The following is a 22,618-nucleotide window of genomic DNA, read 5'->3' on the forward strand; positions in this document are numbered from 1 at the left end:
AGAAATTCACTAAAACCTCTTTCGTCTCTGGTCAGAAAAAGTAATTTTTAAATTTCGAACAATTTAGCGCGCTGCGCGTCAGTCGACGCTTCACATTTGTCATTTTGACACTCATTTTCCGTAAAAACTTTAATTCTCATTTTCAGTGCATTAATGTGCAATAAATCATCAGGATGCAGTCCGTGGTGACTTATGAAAAGCCCTTGCCACATCTAACTCTACCTGATTGGGATGCGAGATTGTATGGATTGCAGGTAAATCTACTTCAAGTATCATATTTTATTAGGTTTTGAACATAGCTTGTGGAATTACTGATTTTCAGAATGTAAAAATGTATTTTGAAGTATGTACAAGCAAAATTTACTGCTTGATAGTATTGATATATATATAATATATATATGATACCGTTTTCTCTAAGCACTATTTATATATGTAATGTATATAAAAATACAAGTTTATTATATAAAAGGTAAAAAGCTATTTAATAAATAGCAAACATTTGTGTCTTTTATATATATAGATATATAGTTTTATATCGTGATTCACAAACGCAAACCCTAAATTATAGCAAAAATAAATTATAACAGTTGATTAATTTATAAATTAAAATTATTAATTCAGGATTTTGCAATTCACAAATCTATTTTCAAAATTAAAGTCATGTACACACACAAGAGAAAGTAATATAGATATTACGATATATCGATAATAACAAGGAACAAACTTTATAAAGTCAACTAAAACATAGTGTAATCCATGCTAAAACAAACTAATATGAAGTTCTTGCATTGAAACGCATACAAAGCCATTAAACATACAACAAAAGCTTTTATACGGATAAAATGGGAAATTTAAACATTGACTATAATTTTACGCCGCCTAGTTTGCTTGTAAATTGGAAAAGTTCGCCTGTCCCTCGCAGGACGCGTTGCTAAGCCTATTTTGACAAGATGCCGCCACAAAAGCTGGTTTTCGATAAACGTTCCGCATTACAGCTGATCCGAAAACCGCTAATTATTTTGGCTCTCAAATTTGGATTAGCAATGATGTTGATTATTTAAAGTCAAAACTCGACTAGTGACTCGACGCCTTACTCGACATCGTTGGGTGTCGCAACGCATGCATTTGTTTTATTTTTGAAGTGAAACTTCTTTATCGGGGTTGGAAAAAAATGTAGTGTAACATTTTTTCGTTACGCGTCACATTTTTCCGTTACGCGCCATCTTTTGAAGTGAAACTTCTTTATCGACGTATGGGAGAAATTTTGTAGCAGGTTACGCGCCATGTTGCTTTTTGAAGGCGTTGGAAATAAATTTACACACATTTGTCACATTTTTCGGTTACGCACCATCTTTTTCTTGTCCCTACCACGGTTGATCCGAAGAGATTCGAAGCCATTAGTAACAAAAATATATAATAACGATAACAATGATAGTAATACTAATAATTCTACTACAATAAAGAAATTCTGTAATAATCTTAGTACTACATAAGAAGTACAGTAATAAGTTAAAATGAAATAATTGTATTTGTATTCATGTCTATGATAATAAAAGCCTTTTGTTAAACTTTATATAATTTAACTTTATTTAACCAATTTCTGTAAAGTTGCATATAGTAGATCATTTTTCGAAAAATAAGGTCATAAAGAAGTTTCACGTGTGTACACCTAGTACACGCACACATTTTTTTTTTATTATGATACTTGATGATTGTCATATTTTCTTGTGTTTTCTAAAGCTTCTAACTTATAAATAAATGTTTCTTTTTAGGTTTGTATTATTTCGTATGTTAGCTGTATTTGTTACTTTCGATGGAACTACTATCGCCTAAGCTTTTAGGACGCTGTGTTGGTGAGATGTAAAACAAATACGAAACAATGGCGCGTTGTTTGATTGGTCAATAGCACCTCTAGTTCAAGAAGTATAACGTTCAAGAACGTATCCGACGTTACTGTATCTATAATAATAAAAAATAGGGGTTGATCATAGAGGGGTGAAAATTAGAGGTTGTATGTATTTTTGTTTGCTGATAACATAAAAAAAATAAAAATAAAATATTTGGGGTGGACACCTCTTATTATTTAGGGATTTGAAAGATAGATGTAGGCGATTATTAGACTTACTGAATATGCATAAAAAATTCATAAGAATCGGTGGAGCGAGTGTATGGGAACGAATATTGTGACACGAGAATTTTATATACTAGTAAAAAATATTGAGTTAATTAAGCAATGACTAAACAAGTGTAAATAAAAACATGTCGAAGATTTTGTCGAGTTTCACACTTAAAAGCTCATTTCCATATAACAAAGACTACGTCGTAACTTCAGTGAAGATGTGTAGCGTTTTCGATCAAAAGGTATCACTTTTAGCACGAACCCAAATATGTCGTAAATATTCATTCCCAAAGTTTTTCGTCTGAAACTTGAAGTGGTATTGTTGACATACATTTCTATGTTATTGATTGTAATATTTCTAGCTATATAAAAAACGTTTCTGCTCTGAATTTGTTTCATATACTTTCTAGATAAGGTAGAAAAATTAGAAAACCTTTTGGCCTGTAATTTACATTTGAAATATATCAATTAATATATATAGTTATCTGATTATTTTATCAAGCTTTTAGATGTAGGGCCTTTATGTATACTAACTTTTAGGTATAGTTACGATTAACTTATGGTCCAAGATCCCAGGGCCGCCAGACGTATTTTCTGACGGATGAAATGTGGACGATTGGATAGTGTGAGTATGTACTATGATCGTATGCCTACCTGCTAGCTTGGTCAAACGGCCAATTTCCAGGTATCAGGTAATCAAGGTACACAAAAACATTACTTACTTCACGTAAATTCTCATGGCTGATTTTTATATATGTTTTCGAGTGTATAGTTAAAAATAAATTGTCAATACTCCCAGACACTTTCCGTCGGCCATATTGCTTAACAGACGCTTTAAGGGTCTCAAAATAATTAGTCAACTTTACGTAAATTCTGACGCTCCATTTTTATATATGTTCATCCGACAACTATTTTAAAAGCTTTGACAAGAAGACAGACCGATCCAAGGGGCCAATCATCCCCTAAACTAAATTTTAATATCTCTATGAGTGGGAGAGCATTATCTACGCGCATGAGACTGAGTGAGACCGGCTGCGCTGTTGAAGCCATGAAAATTACTTGAACAGATATTTTATAATTTTTAGAACTTTTGTTGACGAGTAAATTATAGCAAAAAAAAGAAGAAAAATTTACACATAATAAATAATACTAAAGTTAGCCGACATTTTTTTTTTTCAATTTATTAATTAGAACAAAAAATATGTTTTTAAAATACCACTTATATTTAAATAGCATCAATTTTTTAATTAATTATTTATTGGAAATTTGGAAACAAAGTGGAAAAATATTAATTCTTCAATATTTCTTAACAGTGGCTTTTAATCTTCATTATCATCATCATCAAATATCAATCTTGAAATTGAATATCTAAATCGTGATTGTCATCATCATTATCCTTATTTTCTTCCTCTGTAAAAAACAAGTTAAACAATGAAGGTCTGAAAAAACTAAAAGATACAAATAATATGAGAAACGAAAATAATTTACCTGATTGTTCTTCCAGCGACTCACTGACAAAACCCGGTAATTGATCTCCATCGAACCAATGAAAATCATATTTACCATCTTGTAGTGTCCAGCCATTGTTTGCGGGGTTGAAAATATTTATCATCTTCATACTTGCATTGTTCCAAAGCTAGCCCGTCGAAACTGTTGCCAAAGCTCACTTTTACAAGGTGGTAAGTTACTGGCATCGAAGTTTCTTAAATTCTTTCGATTGAATTCTTCATTTATATCAGATACCATGTATGTAAATGATAAACAACTGTAGTCTGGCAGCATCTACATCAATTATTCCAGGAACGTTGTAAACATCACAGATAAATTTTTGTATTATGTTGAATACACGTTCTTCTTCATCTACATCACCAACAAAATCCAACGTACCAAAACGGTGAAATGCTTGTTGGTACTCTTCATTTTTCTTCAAAATATTAAACGGCTTTTGCTTGCCCTTTTTGAATAATAATAATTTTTCAAGTAATTTTCATGGCTTTAACAGCGCAGTCGGTCTCACTCAGTCTCATGCGCGTTGCTAATTCTCTCCCACTCATAGAGATATTAAAATTTAGTTTAGGGGATGATTGGCCCCTTGGATCGGTCTGTCTTCTTGTCAAAGCTTTTAAAATAGTTGTCGGATGAACATATATAAAAATGGAGCGTCAGAATTTACGTAAAGTTGACTAATTATTTTGAGACCCTTAAAGCGTCTGTTAAGCAATATGGCCGACGGAAAGTGTCTGGGAGTATTGACAATTTATTTTTAACTATACACTCGAAAACATATATAAAAATCAGCCATGAGAATTTACGTGAAGTAAGTAATGTTTTTGTGTACCTTGATTACCTGATACCTGGAAATTGGCCGTTTGACCAAGCTAGCAGGTAGGCATACGATCATAGTACATACTAACACTATCCAATCGTCCACATTTCATCCGTCAGAAAATACGTGACGTCTGGCGGCCCTGGGATCTTGCTCTATTATGACATATCCACGACATTCAAGGAGAGCAAAGGATTAATTGGCGATTATTGGAAATAAAAAACTTTTTTGACCGGATTGAAGTTATGTATTATTATAAATTTACAACTATTTAACATAATAAATAAATTTATTTAAATTTAAAATTATGTTAAATAGTTGTAAATTTATAATAATACATAACTTCAATCCGGTCAAAAAAGTTTTTTATTTAAATGTGTAAAAGTTATGTCAATCAAAGACAAGATTATTGGAAACTTCTACTTCTACTGGCTGACTATTATTTATCTTTTGTCCTAAAGGAGGCCCTTAGAGAGACCAAAAAACTGTAAAAAGTAAATTTAGTCTCGTTTTATACCCTTTCAAGCCCCTGCACTTTTAAAATACACCAAATAAAAATGTTCCCACAAAATATTCACGCAAAGGATAAAAACAACCTCAAAAACAAAGGGTCTTCTGTTTGCACTCGGGCTAAATAATTGTTTTCGCTTGTCCCGCTTTAACGTTTAAAAAGAATTTTTAATTCACAATTGCAACGCTGTAATTAAAGAAAACACCGCGCCCACAAAGTGAAATATCTTAAGTCACTTTTTTCCCTCATTAGTTCCGGAATAATTGGAGCAGAGACAATGCACAAATTATCACGCTTACAAATGAAAATGTTTGAAGGTTTTTCTTTTATACTTATTTTAAGGCTTTTGTAATCTTAAACCTAGAAACTAAGTAGTATGATTTTGGTGTTGAAATAAATGGGTCACTTTTTAATAAGTCGAATTGCAGCCAAGTGTTTTTCAACATTCACTACTGAAGTACCTTCACATAATACCTTACGCGGCAGAACGTAGAAGTAATTTTATACTTGTGCGATTATTATTGAATTCAATTGGATTGTAAGCAGTAAATATTAAACTTAGTAAATAGCGAAAAATTTAAGTCAAAGAATCGTTGCCCGATCGAATTTAAAAGGAATATAGACAAATACAAAAAACACTTTTTATAGGTCACCGCGGACACAAGAAGGGCTGATGCTTTCGACCTTCGATACAGTTCATACCAGCTACGAAATGAGACGAAAATCAAAACCGATTGGGACAGCTACCATAATAACAATAGACTTCGCGCCAGGTAAGCAAGTATTTTATACTAACTCGTAATTACGTTCATGTGTAATGCATTACAAATTTGTCCTATATTTGTTTTTGTTATATATTTTATATGGACAATATTTCTATATTTAAATTAGTGGCACTACAACCATTTCTTAAGGCCTGGGTTCAGATTTTGGCATCTAGGGAATCATTCATCTATGCCTAACGGTCTGGCGAATGTTATATGCGAAAGTCAACAAAGTTCATTGGTGCACAGCCGGGGATCGAACCTATGACTTGAGGGTTGAGAGTCGCACGCTGAACCCACTAGACCAAAACTCTTTACTTTACAATCAAATATTGTTAATGTAGTTGTGTTATTACTATTAGGTATACAATAAATATTTGTTTACCAGCTAGGGTATTCGAGACATTCGTGAGGACAATGATAAGAGGCCTATTTAATGAAAGTATCAATTTCACAGAGTATATGAAATAGAGCAATGGAAATCTACATTACAAGAGTTGCTGGATCGGATAGACAGAGAAATGGGAGCATTAAAAGAAGAGAAAGCATCTACAGAGCGAGAATTGGAACAACTGAACATGCCTCTCCTAGTTTGTTCAGAGTGTCTCTCCAACAGAGATGGAAGAATGAGTTCCGAACTCACATATGATCTGGCAGATACAGAATTAAAAAAGGTTCGATTTAACTATTTTTACGTTATTTATAAGCCCGGGATCGTTTATTACCTAAGCTTTATTGTAATGACATTATAACTTGTATTTATACCATACAAAAAAAATTGGTTTACTGATTTTGGGCTTGTTATAAACAATCCAATATATAAATATTTGCTTTAAGCTTGATTTTTTTAATGTAATGTTCAGGCATTTGAATTAATAGTATTTGAAAAAAAGAATCATAATAACATAGTATTGTCATTGACATAACTTTCACACATTTAATAATAAAACAATTTTTTACCGGATTGAAGTTATGTATTTACAATTATTTTAATTTAGTCGATACAAACTCCGGGGAAATAAAGACAGATATTACAACTTTTTCTACAGCTGTGATACTTTTTGACATTCAACACCTTTTGTCTTCAGTCACCGTTACTACGCACGCTGTAAAGCACGCGAAACGTCGGTTAAATTTAAAATTATGAAAAATAATTGTAAATACATAACTTCAATCCGGTAAAAAATTGTTTTATTATTAAATCATTATAACACCCAAAAGTAAAAAACATAAATATAAAAGTAAAATAAACAGTGTGCTGTATTGGTTTTGGCCTCAAATTTCTACATCTTTTTCATGACCATTTATTTTTTATGTCTAAAGCAAATATGTAAACATTCCATGCCTAACACACGCCGATTTTTGATGTTCGTCAACGCACGAACGAGCTTTAATTGCACTCATGTAACGAAAACCATTGGTGCCTAGCGGTGATTCGAACGCAAGACCAAACGGTTGAGGATCGCACCTTCAAATCATGCGGCCAACACTCCAAAATAAAGCTACAAACAAAGCCGAGATATTAGAAAAACGAGCCGTCACTTAAACATACCAAACTATATGTAGGACGTTTTTGTTTAATTACAGGAACTTTGCGTGACAGAGAGCAATAAGAAAATGTTGATTGACCGCTGTCAATCCGCTTGGGAGAAAATCAACAAGCTGGAAGTAGTGAAGTTTAAGCTACAGCTCGATTTGAACGACAAGAATGAAAGTCTACAGATTGACAAGGACATGCTCAACCTAGATAAAGACTGTGCCAACATTACATACAAAACCGACTCACTGAAAACTCCAAAACGGTAAACTTTATATGGAGCTTCCGACCGCGACTATTTGATGTATTTTACCAAGATTTTTGGCGACCTCTATATCATTATATTTTATTTCATAAATCCCTGCTAAATACCTAAAGATGTATGTACGCACTGCACGATTTCGATCGTCGTTTCTTGTAAAGACAGCAAATGAGTGGAACTCCTTGCGCCCTTCATCTTCCCTAGACAGTTTAATATGGGTTCATTTAAGCGGCGGCGTTTAGCGGCGAGGCATCTTCTGGACAGGCGTGCCATAGGCCGCATCTCACAACATCAAGTGAGATTGTGGCCAACCGTCTATCCAGTTCTGGATATAAAAAAATATATACAGCTGAATAATTGTACATCTTGATTTGAAAGCAGTTATATCATAATATTCAAATTTAGTAGTATTTGTTATTAAGTTAGGTATTTTTTGATATATTGGTAAAACCGTACAAAGTATTTTTCGTTTTTAACCCGTACATACAGATATTCGTGATACCGTGTTTAAATTAATTGGTATACTCGTTGTCACTTGGTTCACCAGTAAAATAAATAATACCACGTCAAGTTCAACATGGAAACCTAAGGCAAAAATACTAAAGTGTATACATACATTATACATAAATTGTGGTGTCATACATTAAGCTTTCCTTTTCAGTATGATAACATACGACCAATGGCTACAAAAATGCGAAGCAACAAAGCAAATGGCAGTAAACGAATTGCAAGACACGCTGCGCTTACGTGAGTCTCTGTTTGTAGCTCGTGGTCGAGCCAGAAACGCCCTAAGGGCACAGACTGACGTCACCAACTATATGATGAGAAGGAGGATCTACGATACTCAGCGAGCGAGGAATGAATTGCAGTGGCAGAAAATGAAGGTAATTTCTTACTCTTAAAGGATATATTATGTATTTACGGTTATGACATACAGTATGACTTTTATTCGATATATCTTTGTACATAGGACTTTTAAAATTGTATGTAGACTTGCCAATGTGTAATATTTAATTAATATTAATAATTACCTGTAGTATATTTTTTTTTATTATATGGTTGTCTGAATTCTTATGAGTAATAGAAACCAAAAAGAATCTATACAAAATTTAAGGTCGTATCGTATAACATTTAAGATTAAGTTTTGCGACAAACCTAATACTAATTTGTAATATAATATTAAATAACTAAGAATTCAATATTCCGTAGTCATAGATCAGACAATGATAAGTACATTCATTCATATATCGAATGTTTCATATTTTAATTGTGCCTTCCTGATTTCTTTATAATTTAATTGCTTGTCCTGTAAATAATGAAATTGCATTTATCATATTCTGACCTATGGCCACAGATTTAAATTCAAAATATTAATGTATTTAATCGAAGTTTATTTTTTTTAATACAGAGGATTAACCTAAATGTATAATTTTTTGGTAACCTCAAAATTGCCTTTGAACAACTACTACCAATACCTGATCGGCGCCATTTCTATCAGGTATCTAATTAAGAAATTTGTATCTTTTCCAGATGGAAGAGAACATGGACAAACTGGCAACAGAATTGAAGACAATAGGGGAACAGTTCGCAGACAAAGTAAACGCTCTGAAGGTAGCTGAAACCCGTCTGGAGACTCGTGGATACCGACCAGGGATTGAACTAGCGTCTGATGAAGCGGATATTGGCATGAAGGAGGAAGTTCGCAATCTCAGAGAGACCATACGGCAGCTGCAAGAGAAACAGGATTGCGCTAAGTATGCTTTATATTATAATGAGAATGAGAATGAGAATTTATTTATCTTATACATACATTGCTTTATGATAAACTTACTTTAACTTAAACTTACTTTAATTAACATTAACTTAATTTAATTAATAATAATAAACTTGACAATAAGCTTAAAGCTATGTATTATACCAAAGAGACTGGTGCTTGAAAAAGGTTGGGAAAACCTGTTATTACAAGTCACCAGTCCCTCTTGAACATAGTGTTTCAAAAAGTATTGCTAATTGCTAACAAGTCTTTAAAAACGAACGAAAATAAATAATTTATAAAAATATATATATATAGTAAAAAGTAAAAGCATTTGTGAGTGTGTGCGTGTGAGTGTACAAGTCAGTGTGAGTGCGTGTGCGTGCGATAAAAATATACAGCCCCTAATGGGGCATGGGGAAGAGATATTGTCTATTTTAAACCAACTTGCAAACCGTGTTTAGCAACTCGAAACAGGCGTTTAAAGATTTAAGCGTGTAAGGGAAACAAAACAATTCCTTTTTAGAGAAAAACTTATGAAAATTCTGGTATATGAGTTTTCTTTAGCGTTTTTTTTTATTCGACAAAATAAATAAAAACCATGCCGATTAAAAGTTCTTTAAGTATTTAACTTCACTTGAAATATTATTCTTTCTGTTTTATATGAAAAATATTTAAATTTCAAAGCAACAATACATTTTACTATCTTTACATATTAAACTATATTAAAGTCAACGAGGTTAAAGGTCAATACTTAAAGGACGATAGCATAAAGCAAATAAGCGTAAAACATCTAGATAGTTTAGTAACATTATAAATAATTGTAAAATGAGAAGCTTTTCCAGTAAATGCTTTAATTACGCGGATTAAATCACAAACTTTAAGTCACAAGAGCCCTGTCTGCGGTTTCATCCGTTGTAAACGTTGCTCTTAATGATTCAGCTTTCAAATTACTAAAATTGGATTTAAAACAAAAGACAATCGCCGCATTTTGTTTGATTTCGTAGAACCGCTGTCAATCAATCTGTTCGGCCAGTGACAAAGCACGCGTTTCTACGACTAGCATATTCCTTTTTTATAGTGAAATTACGTCTTTAATGTAAAAGATCAACATAATAAAATAGTAGCTGCCTCTCTGTAGATCTTATAACTTAAAAAAAATTGTTCCCTACTTTTCCTACTTCTCGGTAGGTACATAGGTTTTAGTTAATACAAACAGTTTTAGATTTTTTTATTATACAATTCTTCTGTTCTCTCTTCTTATGTTATTATTTTCAGTTAATTTGAAAATAACGTTTATTTGCCGTAATTAGGAGTGCTACGAACACTTACGTAAAATCAAATTGAGCCAAAAATGTGTATGGGAAATCTTTATAAGGGCATTACTAAGATTTCCTATTCAAGTCTTTGCGTCAGTCGTTTTAATATATGTAACATTGTGTCTTTTTGTCTCCTTGAATGGAGATATTTGATTTTAAGATGCAAAATGTTTACTGTTTTTCCAATCTTATTAATATTTTTGTACAATGTAGTTTCTTTATTAACCTTATTTGGGTCGCACCAACTTCACTTTATAAGAAACCTATTTAAACTTTGCTACAATGAGAATTCTCTATATGAGTGCTCGGAAAAATTTTCACTTCATTGTTAACATACTCTCAACAAGTTCATATAGTTAATTTTACAGTTTTTATGAATTTTTTTAGTTGTTGGTTACTATGTGTTTTCTGGAATAGCTCCAAATGCTAACTTTATTCTAGTATTTCTTTTTACTACTACTATTACTGATATGGTACTATTATTTTATTATATTTTACCTATGGGACATGAGGCAAACGATAAGGGGGACGCTTAAGCTCACAAGTTAAGTGTTTACCGCCGCCATTGACACCAAAAGGTTTGCAAGTGCGTTGCCTGTCTTTAAGGTACTACGCACTTCTTTTGAAGGCCTCTAAGTCGTAACGCTTTGGTTAATACCTGCAATGGCAGCTCGTTCCATAGTAGTAGTAGTAGTCTAGTAGTACAAAATTATGGAATAGCATCGCACCATACTTATTATACAACATAATTCTCTAAAAATCTGCGTTACATAGAGATATTATTGACAAAAATTCAGTCCTAAAGAAATAAGAATCCGAGTGATTCTGGCTCTTGAGATTAAATAGCAAGAACATTCTTGTTTTAAAGTAGGAAGAAAAAACTATCATAAAATTCGCTGTATACAATTTACTGTTAAAAGTTGCTGTGCGTGTAATTGAACTCCTGTCCTCCAATTTTGATGATTTTTTGGCTGTGCTTCCTTGCGATTCTGTAACTCACTTTTCGATAAACAATAAACTACAAGCTCCCACCTTATCAGAATGCCAAATCATAAAATGACTGCTTCACGACTGATTTGAGAGCGACCGCCGATGAGAAAACCGCCGTGTGAGTTACAGAATCGCAAGGCTTAATGGATTCAGGAATGGTTTAGCTTTTCAATAATGTTTTTTTTATCTTTTATCTATGTGTGTATAGGACAAAGTCTGTCGGGTTTATGTATCTTATAAATACGCTTCGATATATGGTCAAAATCACGAGGCTACAAGCTATAACTAAATTTCTTGCAATCAAAGATTATTATTTGTATTTTGTTTCAGAGCCACATACAACGCTCTTGAGGCTGCTTCCATCAAGATTGCGATAGACCTCAATGATAAGGAACAGTCCCTAGAGACTGATACTCGGGCGTTGGAAATGAGGGCGGCTCTGGAGCCCAAAAAACCGACCGGGACTGACAAGAACCTGATTCTGGCCAGTATGAAAGATGAGGTGCCGAAAGTGGAAAATTAAACTGCAATTTTGAATGTTTTTATTGTTTGGAGTGTTTTTGTTATAAATTGTTTATTTTTTTTTAATATTATTATTGAAAAAAACTTGTTTTACTTAGTCGGTTGTTTCTGAAATTCCGTTGACGTCCGTCGTTCCACTACTGACTAGGTACTGAACGTTTTTTAAGGCAGTTTTTGCCGCGCACCACCACTTTGGAGTATTTACACTGCCCATTGAAGTATTTCCGAACTTTTATTCATTATGTTTGAATGACTACGGATATAGATCCCCAAGTCCCGATATTAATCGAAATCGGTGCATATTGCTTCCTAGTTCTCCACATTTAAATAAGTTTATAAACGCAAATTCACTATTTAATGTTCATAAAACTCGGGACATGCATTTGCCTACGACTATATCATTTATGCATTTAAGGTGATCCAAAGCATCATGATAGGAATTCGTAAAACACAAATCATAACCAAAATTTTATAATAATAACTAGCTGACCGGGCAAATGTCGTTTTGCCATGTATATCATTTATAATAAAAAAATAGGGGTTGATCGTAGAGGAGTGAAAGTTAGGGGTTGTATGTATTTTTTAATGTTGTATCATAAAAAAATAAAACAAAAAAAAATATCTAAAAATAAAAAAAAATTTAGGGGTGGACTACACTTAACATTTAGGGGGATGAAAAATAGACGTTGTCCGATTCTCAGATATACCCAATATGCACACAAAATTTCATGAGAATCGGTCGAGCGGTTTCGGAGGAGTTTAACCACAAACACCGCGTCACGAGAATTTTATATATTAGACTAGTGAACCCGACAAACGTTGTCCTGCATGATATTTCAAGCGATTAGTAAAGCAAAGTATGAAAGTACCGACTGCAGCGCCATCTGGCGGGCTGATTTGTGAATCTAAACCATTCCCAGATCCCCTTGAACACACACAAAAAATTTAATCAAAATCGGTCCAGTCGTTTGAGAGAAGTTCAGTGACATACACACTCACAGAAGAATTATATATATAAAGATTACACAAAACAGTCTTACTGCCAAAAGCAGATTATTTCTAGACTATTCAATTAGATGACTTTTATATACCCAGGAGCTACGCTGGCTCAATAAGACCGGACGTAACGCACAACTTATCAAATTAGCTAAGTGCGGAAATTTAGCCTTCACTACACGTGAAAATTTAAAATTATGCCATAACTGCCAGTTCTCAAATCAAGTTCATAAAACGACCGAAAAGAACTAGCAACACTCTCCGCCACTCCGTTTAATCGCCTCCTGTTTTATTTAACTTGTAAACATTACCCTATGACATGGAATGAAACATCGTGTAAAACAAACGTCTAGCAGCAGTAGGCCTGGTGAAATAGGAGAACTTACTTTTTTTTAAATTTATTTTCAAAAAAATATAATACAATCATAATAAGTTACATTAGAAAACCGCTGTGGTTTGTATTGATGTAACCATAGCAGTCTTGTTTAGGAGCGCGACAAATGCAAATAAAAAGTAGTTTTTGAATTTGCTGTTTATGTTGGTTGGCGTTAGGCAATCTAATATATGATTTGGTAGACCATTTATTAGCTGCGGTAGCAAATACCTCAACGTTCTCTCGCCGTATACGTTGTTTGCTCTCGATGTACAGAGCCGAACTTGGCGTCACCGCTCGGGTCTGTACGTCATGCTCCACTCGTTTTTTTATGTTATCTCGAAAAAAGTGCTCGACTAGAAGACATTTATTAACTTTTTCTGATATGGGCAATATTTTACAGTGTTTAAAAATTCCTCTTTCTTCATTTTTATATGAGTCGAGCACATTTCTCGTCCGGAACATCATTTTTGTTTCATAACGACAACTTAAATTATAGCGAGACCCATTATTTATAAAAATTTGAATAGAGTATTTTGGAACAATGATAATAAGCCTGGTAGATTATATGTTTAGCTAAAATAAGAAAATAAAGTAGATTAAAATTAAACTAGACGCGTTGTGTATTAACAAATAAAACACTGGTGTGGATAATGGAGGAAAGCCACTCCCGGAGCTTTCAGACACGGTTCGTTTGTTAGACTGAGCCGGGATTACTATAAAACTCGGGGATTCCCGTCATCCTCGCAATTCAATCTTCGACTACAAGGCACTAACAAGAAGCTGTAAGTATATTTTGCTAATTTCCAATTTTAGATTATTAATTTTGTAATTTTAATATTATCGATATCACAAGGGAACAGCATTTTTGTTCCATGAAAATTAATTACTATTATTATACATTCTTGTGGTGATATTTTCATATTTAAAGTCGGATTATTTGTATCAGCTTTAAATTGTGAGATTTAATTAAAACGCGTTTTTGTACGATATGTATTCTTTATCAAGAAAGCCGAAATCAACCAATACAAGAAGTATTAGTTGATTTAAAAAAACTTTTATAATATTTATGAATCGGTCTTATTGTATTTCATATGTATATTAATTAATTTCAGAAAGTGTGTCATCTGCTTTAATTCCGGTACCATACCCACTTAGAAAGAAAATCCAAGCATAACGGTTTGTTGAAGTGCTTTTACGGTGAACGAGCGTTTTAACTTAGACGGGTGAGGAAACCGAACCCAGTTTCAATCAACGACATCTATGAGACCAAGGCTTGTTTTTTATATGACTACGGCAAGCCTGTCATACACGCATGCAAGAGAAACAATTTAAAGCAAATCTTAATCTTAAAAATAATCTCTTTAATAACATATGTATTTGTTATTTACTTAATTGTTAAATATAAATGAACTAGTTACAAATAGGATACAGAGCTTTCCTCCTAAAAAAAATAAAGAATACCAACTAAAAATACAGAGTTTTAATATATCTGACAAAGCACTACAAAATATATTACGTACGCATTTAAACAGGTTAGCAATATACGTCATAGAAGTCCATGAAAACGTCGCTAGTAATGCAACTAATAATAATGTATATATTATCTATCAGAATTATCAACAACATACTACACCTTAATTAAATTTCACCTTTCGAGTACAAAAGCGCTCAATAAAGCTGTGTAATAAGCGCATTTTAATAACAACGAATGGAAGCAATAAAATTAAATCAATCCCAGGCCAAAATTATCTTTAATTTTACGTTGTATCGTAACGAGTATTTCGATGTATGATTTCATATGCGGAAACACACGAATCGATCAAAGCACAGCATTATTTTCCGGCACCTAAAGAATCTTTTAGGAAGTTTTAAGCAGATTAACTGATACGCGTTCTAAACATTGCGTGAGTATTTATTGTATTTCTTTTTATTAACCATTACCTGTGTAAACCAGTTCTAGAGTAATACAAGTGGTCGTAAGCGGGTAATATAATGCAGTGTTACGGTCTTGACGCGACTGATCACGTGGTAGAAGGCGATATCAACAGGTTATTTACATTTGACTTTTTGTCGGAGTGCGGAAGTTGGTGTCTTTGTCCTATGTTATGGCGTACTATAGAGCTTTGTGCGTGACTTGTTATTATAAAGTTATATAAAACTTGCTAATATTTTTTCATAACGAAAGTGTGTCAGTTATTACGCATATAGGCTTCAACAGAAAAAGAGATATTGGTTGGTTGATTGGTTGGATAGATGCGACCTTGTTTACTACAACACACTACTTTCATCGTAATACAAAGCAGACTTTTGAACATATGAAATTCTGTACGTACAAAATATTTTTTTAAAGAGCAAAGTCGAATTGTAAACTTCCTTCTTTGATGTCGGTTAAAGCTATGTAATTTATAATCCTTTTATGTTTCATAATGTTCTGTGGCTAATTTTAGCAAGAAATGTGAGGTAACATTCTCCGGAAATAAAAACCAAGACTTTTAGAATGATTCAATCAATTCACGAAATATGACGCGAACAGAATAATAAACCAACGAAACGAAAGCTTATGCTTTTTGGTAAATGATGATAAATATAAACCTCTGACCTATTTTCATATAGCACAAAGGAACTTTGGCACGAGATATTACGATATTTGTCACTGTTATGGAGTAGCCCCAACAGTATCATCAATACATTGTAGATGCCGGGGGCAACCTTCGAAGGAAGTCCAGTTCGGTCGTTATCATAGATGCAATATTTATGTTACGTTGCTAAAATACATATTCCAAAATCAAAAGTATATAAGAGCAATTTCATAAAATACGAGTTTTAAAATTCAAAGCGATTGCTTAACAGCTCCGCTTTTGGTAAAATAAGTTTAATTAATTATCTTCGCCTAACACAAATCTACACAATAATGTACACTTTACAACCTTTGTGACAGGTTGGAGTCTAAAATAGGAGTATACAAGCACTGTGGTAACCGGTCACTAGTATGTTACAGTATTGAGAGAATATTCTTAACTAAAGTAACAAATATATAACTAAATCGTCAGTAGTTGTATCCTTCAATTGTTTTATGAATGTTATGGAAAATCTAAATACAGTACCGAAGTTGTACAACTTAGGTACGTTGAGCTTTATGCAAATTTTATTTACGCACGTATTTACGAAGTAAGTCAAAATAATATAAAAACATTTATTTTTAAAACAAAACTCACAATTTATATTCCCACAGACGATAGAAAAGCTTTAAGTTTGTAAGTTGTTTATGTATTGTATTAAAGCTCCTATGAGCATTATATGCGAGATGAAAAAAACATTCGTGGGCTTTAGGAAACTGCTATTTGAGTTATCGCTGAGTTTTGGTTAAAAAAACCAAACATTTCCTGTGATACTGAGCATGTCGCCCCTCCACTTAACGTAACATAGTCAACTTGTTTCATATTTAAACTCGATACATTTACGATCGGTCGTTGATAAAGCCGAATTTTCCGAAATTTTAAGTACTAATGTACTGCGAGTGGGTAGTGGTCAAATTCATTGTGTTGCCAGATTTGAATTATTTATTTGGTCCACATCTAAGTGATTGTGAGTTAGTTCTAAAGCGGTAACAGGATTTCAATGTAGGTCAGTATGGAATTTTAATTACTTGAGTAATTTTAATTAATGCACATTAAATTCGACCTATTCCATTTTTAAACAGTCGAAGTATTTAATGATTTAAATTACAGGTGGGGTCCGTTATCGTTTATATAAGGCCCAAAAATTCTTCGTTTTAAAATTTTGGGGAACTATTGAAATTAAAAACAAATACTTCCGGTCTTATAATGTTATTTTATTTTTTATGAATTTTTAATTTTAATAAGAGTTTACGAGTACATGTACTTACAAAGTGCCGAAATTTAAAATAAAAAATAAACGACGAGAAAATTCCACATAAAGAACTTGATAAACTTGGTAGTGTACGGAAATGAATAGCTATAGGAAAACTTGCGCAGGCGCATGCCTCAACCGTTCTATGTGCAACGCGGAAGTCGCTTTGTCATAACTTGAATGGGGTACGTTTTGTTAAACGATTATTTATGCTTAAAACACATTTCTGCTATAATCCTGATAGATCTTTATCCATTATTATAATTTTATACAACTAGCAGCCGTACTCAGAGTCTTTCTAAATTAATCTAAAGTCTAACTTAACTCTCAAACTATAAATTTATTATAATATTGATACCGTTACTTTATAAAGAAAGCTTTTTGGCTGCCGATTTTAAACATATTATTTATTGAACGTCTCTGAGTAATTCTAGTTTACGATTTTTTTTACAATTTACGCAACATTACTAGAATCTTCTTCCTAACGATAAAATATTAATACACTTTACAGTGCGTTTTATTCATAAGATTAGGTGTTTAAAGCACGTAGGCACGTGCCTTATACAATTATTATTATTATTATTTTTTATCAAATACTTAGGACGACGCATTGGTAATAATGTTTTATTATTTTGATGACTAAGTAATTAGCCAGTTTATTCTGAACTAGATTAGAGAGAGCTTAATTTTATATTCAGATCTTTAGGGCTATATAATTCAGCATCTTACTAGGAAAAGGGCTGTAACCTTTCTCCGTCCTTCAATCACATGCTGATTTCCAAGTTCCAGGTGTGAGTTTTTCCTTCTCGGATCAGGTTCTCCAAGAAATTGGGATTAATAATTTTGTTAAAAAAATATACATTTTAAATCTTTGCTTAATAAATATATTTTTCAGCCTAACCAAAAATGACTGGCAAAATTTCACCGCTCTTCACTTTTGTTGCAATTTTAATTATCTGCGTCATTAACATCGAGGCTAACCCTGCTATTGGTGAGTTTATTATACAATATAACTTTCGCTTATTTTCGATAAAAATCTTCATAAAAACAAAGTCGCTTCCCGCCGTCTATCTGACCTTCTATTACGCTAGTTTACAATAAGCTGAAACGGTGTAAGGTAATCAGTTAATTAAACTTCTGTCGCAAGATTGAACGAAGTATTATTGCAAGTCACATGCAATAAAGTGTCGCAAGAATCTAAAAAACAGTCGACTTGAAATCATAGACAAAGCATATTCAACCTTTAAATTCTAACTCATGCACGTGGAAATATGTTCCAGGAGAATATATTTCTGTGTAAATATATAACAAGATTTATAAAGCTTGAAGCCATTTGGAGGACGATAAAATGTTTCAACCAAAAATTTTCTATTCCGTCATCCTACGTTTTCGTGGTTACAATAGAATTAAAGCGTCTCCAGGGTTCTATCCGTCACTATACCGAAATAAACATAATCAATTGACCCGTCAAGCCGTAAAAGCACAAATAATGTTAAAGGCTATTCTGCATTTATAATATTAGGAGACGTAAGAATATATATAATAGTTAAAAATAAAAATCCAGTTTTGCCATATTCAAATGTGTTATGTAGGAAGAATGAAAACGTAATGCCGGAAGAGTAATCTAATAATTATGTACCTATACTTTAATACGTCGGTATAATTTTAATAAAAAAAGGTGGCTTATTATTATCCTAAGTAATATTTATACTAGTATTAATAAGTAAAGGTTTATTTGTTTGTTAAATCTCAGACTGCTTTGAATATTGTGTAAGACAGCCCTTTTCTTTTGAAAATTTTGCACTGAGTAACTATATATCTCTATAAGCTACCATTAAATCACTTGTAAGAGACGACTTTACGGTCTGTAGCGGAATTGTTTCTTGTTAAGTACTGAAAATCAACGTTGTAATAAAAAGGATTTATAATCGTAAATTAAAAGGGCTACAAGCTGTTGCTAGTACGTTTCATAATTCCATATCTATTGAATTAAATTTAAAAAAAGAGCGTATCAATTCTTAAAAGGCCGGCAACGCACTCGCGATCCCTCTGGCATTGTGTGTCCTTGGGCGGCGGTATTGCTTAACATCAGGTGAGCCTCTTGCCCGTTTTCCCCTGTTCTGTATAAAAACAAATAAAGTGTTTCGCTTGGAGTAATGTAAATATTTCTCTAACTACTGCATCTTTGGATCGGGCTTAGGGTAGCTTTTTAAAGTATTATTTGAAATTACACTGTTTAAGTACATACAGAAAACCTAACGTTATTTTCTAAATACAAATCTTTAAAAATTAAATTCCTGTAAAATCATCTTACATTGGTTTAAGCGTATAAAGTATTTTACCCCCGAAAACTTGCAAAACAGTGTCCTAAGCTTCTTGACCGAGACACAATTTAAAAGGGACGTTCAAAGACAATGACCCCAATAACATCACTTTCACCGAAGCTTACGCAATGCTTATTGCTTGCACTTGACCTCGTGCGATCGGTGTTTGATTTTTGCGAGAAATCTATAAGTATTAATAAAATAAATTACGAAATGACTTTGGTTTTTATTTTCATTATCTATTTATCTTGATCACTAAAATCATTAAATTTTCTCAGATGTTAGGTAATTCCCTGGAAATGTTCATTCCAAACAAGTGTTATAAAGTGTCGGCATGTTTATTTATTTTCAAAGAGATTGATAAAGATATTGTTTCTTTAATTTGTACTACTAAACCCAATATCATATATTAACGCCCGAATCCAATAATGAATCCACAATCTCAGATTGAAAACAATCTGAGATCAGACCGTGACAGTCGATCCATCTCCTATCTGCATCCCAATAACCAAACCCTACAAAGACAATCCATTTTTGGCGACGGATAAAATGCTCTTTGTCGTTACATTTTACCGAGTTTTCACTCATATTTTATTATCAATGTAAACCAAATAAAGTAAATAAAACCGTACAAATAACATTAAAATACACAAATACATAAATGTTTAAAACTTAACAAAAAATTTAAGAAACTGGTGTAAGTTAAAATCTGTTGAAATCGAGCTTTCGTCAACTGTCATTTTGATACAAAGGTCTATCCACAGACACCGTTAGCACCTCCCATGGATAGCTTGTATCGACAGATGGTATTACAATACGTCGATTAGTTATTGGCACACTTGTTACAACATTTGGATCAAGAATACTATTTCAGATAGTGGATTATGGATTGAGATAGGTTATTGGGTTCGGGCGTTAGCTTACTTCCATATATACAACAATTACTTACACATCGATGTAATTTACGTAGCTATTAAAGAGCTGAGCAGTTTTAATTTCATGAACCCTGAGAGGTGAATGACCCAAAGTTTGATTTTAAAAACAAAACAAAAAACAAGATCATAATTAGCTGACTTCCGTTGCCTGACACGAAGAGTTGCGAGTCTTTTATCTATAATACTTAGGTGAATGGCAACTAGGTTGTGAGTGAGTGCTTAAATGATAGTTGACGTTCCTTCTACAACGGTTCCTCGTTTCTTATAAACGTTTCTCGTAACCTATAACATTATACGAGTATGTAAGATAAAAATGAACCTTTGAAAGCTTAACTAACTAAGATGTATATCTATTTATGAATGGAAACATATATTTTAACTTATTGTAATTTGGTATTACAGATAATATCGATTAAAGCTTATTTTTGAGAGGATACTAATTTTATAAATTTCTTAAAGGCATTGTATTTTCCTTTTCAAGTTTTTCATAGAAGTAGTCACGCGATACAACTTTAAAGAAATAATTTAATACTTTTGTTCACAGCAACAGGATATGACCCTTTAGAAGTGTGTATCGAGAACTGTGCACAATGTAAGAAGATGCTGGGTGCATGGTTTGAGGGACATCTCTGCGCCGAATCCTGTCTTGAAATGAAAGGAAAACGCATCCCTGAGTGTGAAAATTTTGCTTCTATCGCGCCATTTATCAACAGATTATAAATGCTAACGACTGGGTAACATCGCTAACGCAAACATTTTGTGAAGATTATGGCACGAACGCCAGAAACGATTAGCTCACTCAATCTTCATGTACTATATGGTTAGGCTATATTAAGGACCTAATTAATAAGTAATTACTGATAAATGCGACCTATTTTAAGATTTATTTATCTTGCCTTTAAGATATGGGATACGTAAGTATTAAGGAAACCATCTGGATGGTTCTGAATACACCCATTAGACTGCTCAAGTTGTAAATACAATTATGCATTTTTACTGTTGTTACGTAAACTACACAATCTTACGTATTGTTTGAGATAACAGTATTTTATTACTATTATGCCACAAATTATTTGAATTAAAACAACGCCATCTTTTTCTTAATTTTTGAAACTTTATAAATTTACGTGAGCTTTTGTGGTTGTCAAAAAATCATTACAGATGATCTTAGTTCACCTCACGGGAAGTCTGATGTGATAATGATGAATTCAAGAAAAAATAAATTACTGATTTGAATTCTGCTTACAAAACACATTATTTCCTTTTTATGTAGATAAAATTGTCTATTACGTTCTACCATGGGAGGTCTCCCATGGTAGATTGTATAACAAGGATACAATTGGTCAATTGTATTGACAATATTTATTTTGTTGAATGGCTACAGCGCCCTCTATCGTCAGCACTAGACATATATAATTAGAAAACATCTCCAGTAGCACAACCGAGTATTTGACAAACTTAATTGTAGCGACTGTATGTAATTATTTGTATGAATATAAAAAAAGAAAATATCTTTTTGATTTTAAAAACACTTTTCAAATTACAGAATAAACCTATTACAGAATAAAACACCACGAATGCCAAAGCATTGTATTGATATTATTATTGTTTAGTTTCTATACAGGGATTATTTTTAAGTGTAAATAAAACGATGCGTATTTAATAACATTTTATTTATTTCCTTGTCGATATATAATTATTTTGAAGCCTAAATATTAAAAATATTTTAGAAGGAAATAGGAATGTCCATTTCTATGATTCGAACTACGATACATACATTTTTGAGCTTTAGCACGCAAGATAGCGGTCCACTTAACACGATTCGATAATTGTATTGCTTTTGATTTGAATAGCACAATTAGCCTTTTAATTGAACGATATAAATTGACATACCCAAAACATGTCTTTTTATAAGTAATCTCTTAGAACTTCTATAAAAAAATACACTTAGAATTAACCGCCTCCTTTTTTGAAGTCGGTTAAAAATGTTTAATTTCAATCTTATTTTGTATAA

The 22,618-nt window shown here is 32.6% G+C and overlaps 1 protein-coding gene across 1 annotated transcript; it reads left to right on the top strand.

The window, feature by feature from the left end:
- Positions 1 to 73: 73 nt before the first annotated feature.
- LOC125058132 (tektin-B1-like) lies at positions 74 to 12,179 on the top strand. Its single transcript, XM_047662181.1, has 7 exons — positions 74 to 254; positions 5,605 to 5,729; positions 6,178 to 6,394; positions 7,308 to 7,522; positions 8,181 to 8,403; positions 9,050 to 9,273; positions 11,912 to 12,179. The coding sequence occupies exons 1-7, from the start codon at positions 174 to 176 to the stop codon at positions 12,102 to 12,104; spliced, it is 1,278 nt and encodes a 425-aa protein (XP_047518137.1). The 5' UTR covers positions 74 to 173; the 3' UTR covers positions 12,105 to 12,179.
- The last annotated feature ends 10,439 nt before the right edge of the window (positions 12,180 to 22,618 follow it).

This window comes from Pieris napi, chromosome 17, assembly GCF_905475465.1.
Source record: "Pieris napi chromosome 17, ilPieNapi1.2, whole genome shotgun sequence".
Lineage (NCBI taxonomy): Eukaryota > Metazoa > Arthropoda > Insecta > Lepidoptera > Pieridae > Pieris > Pieris napi.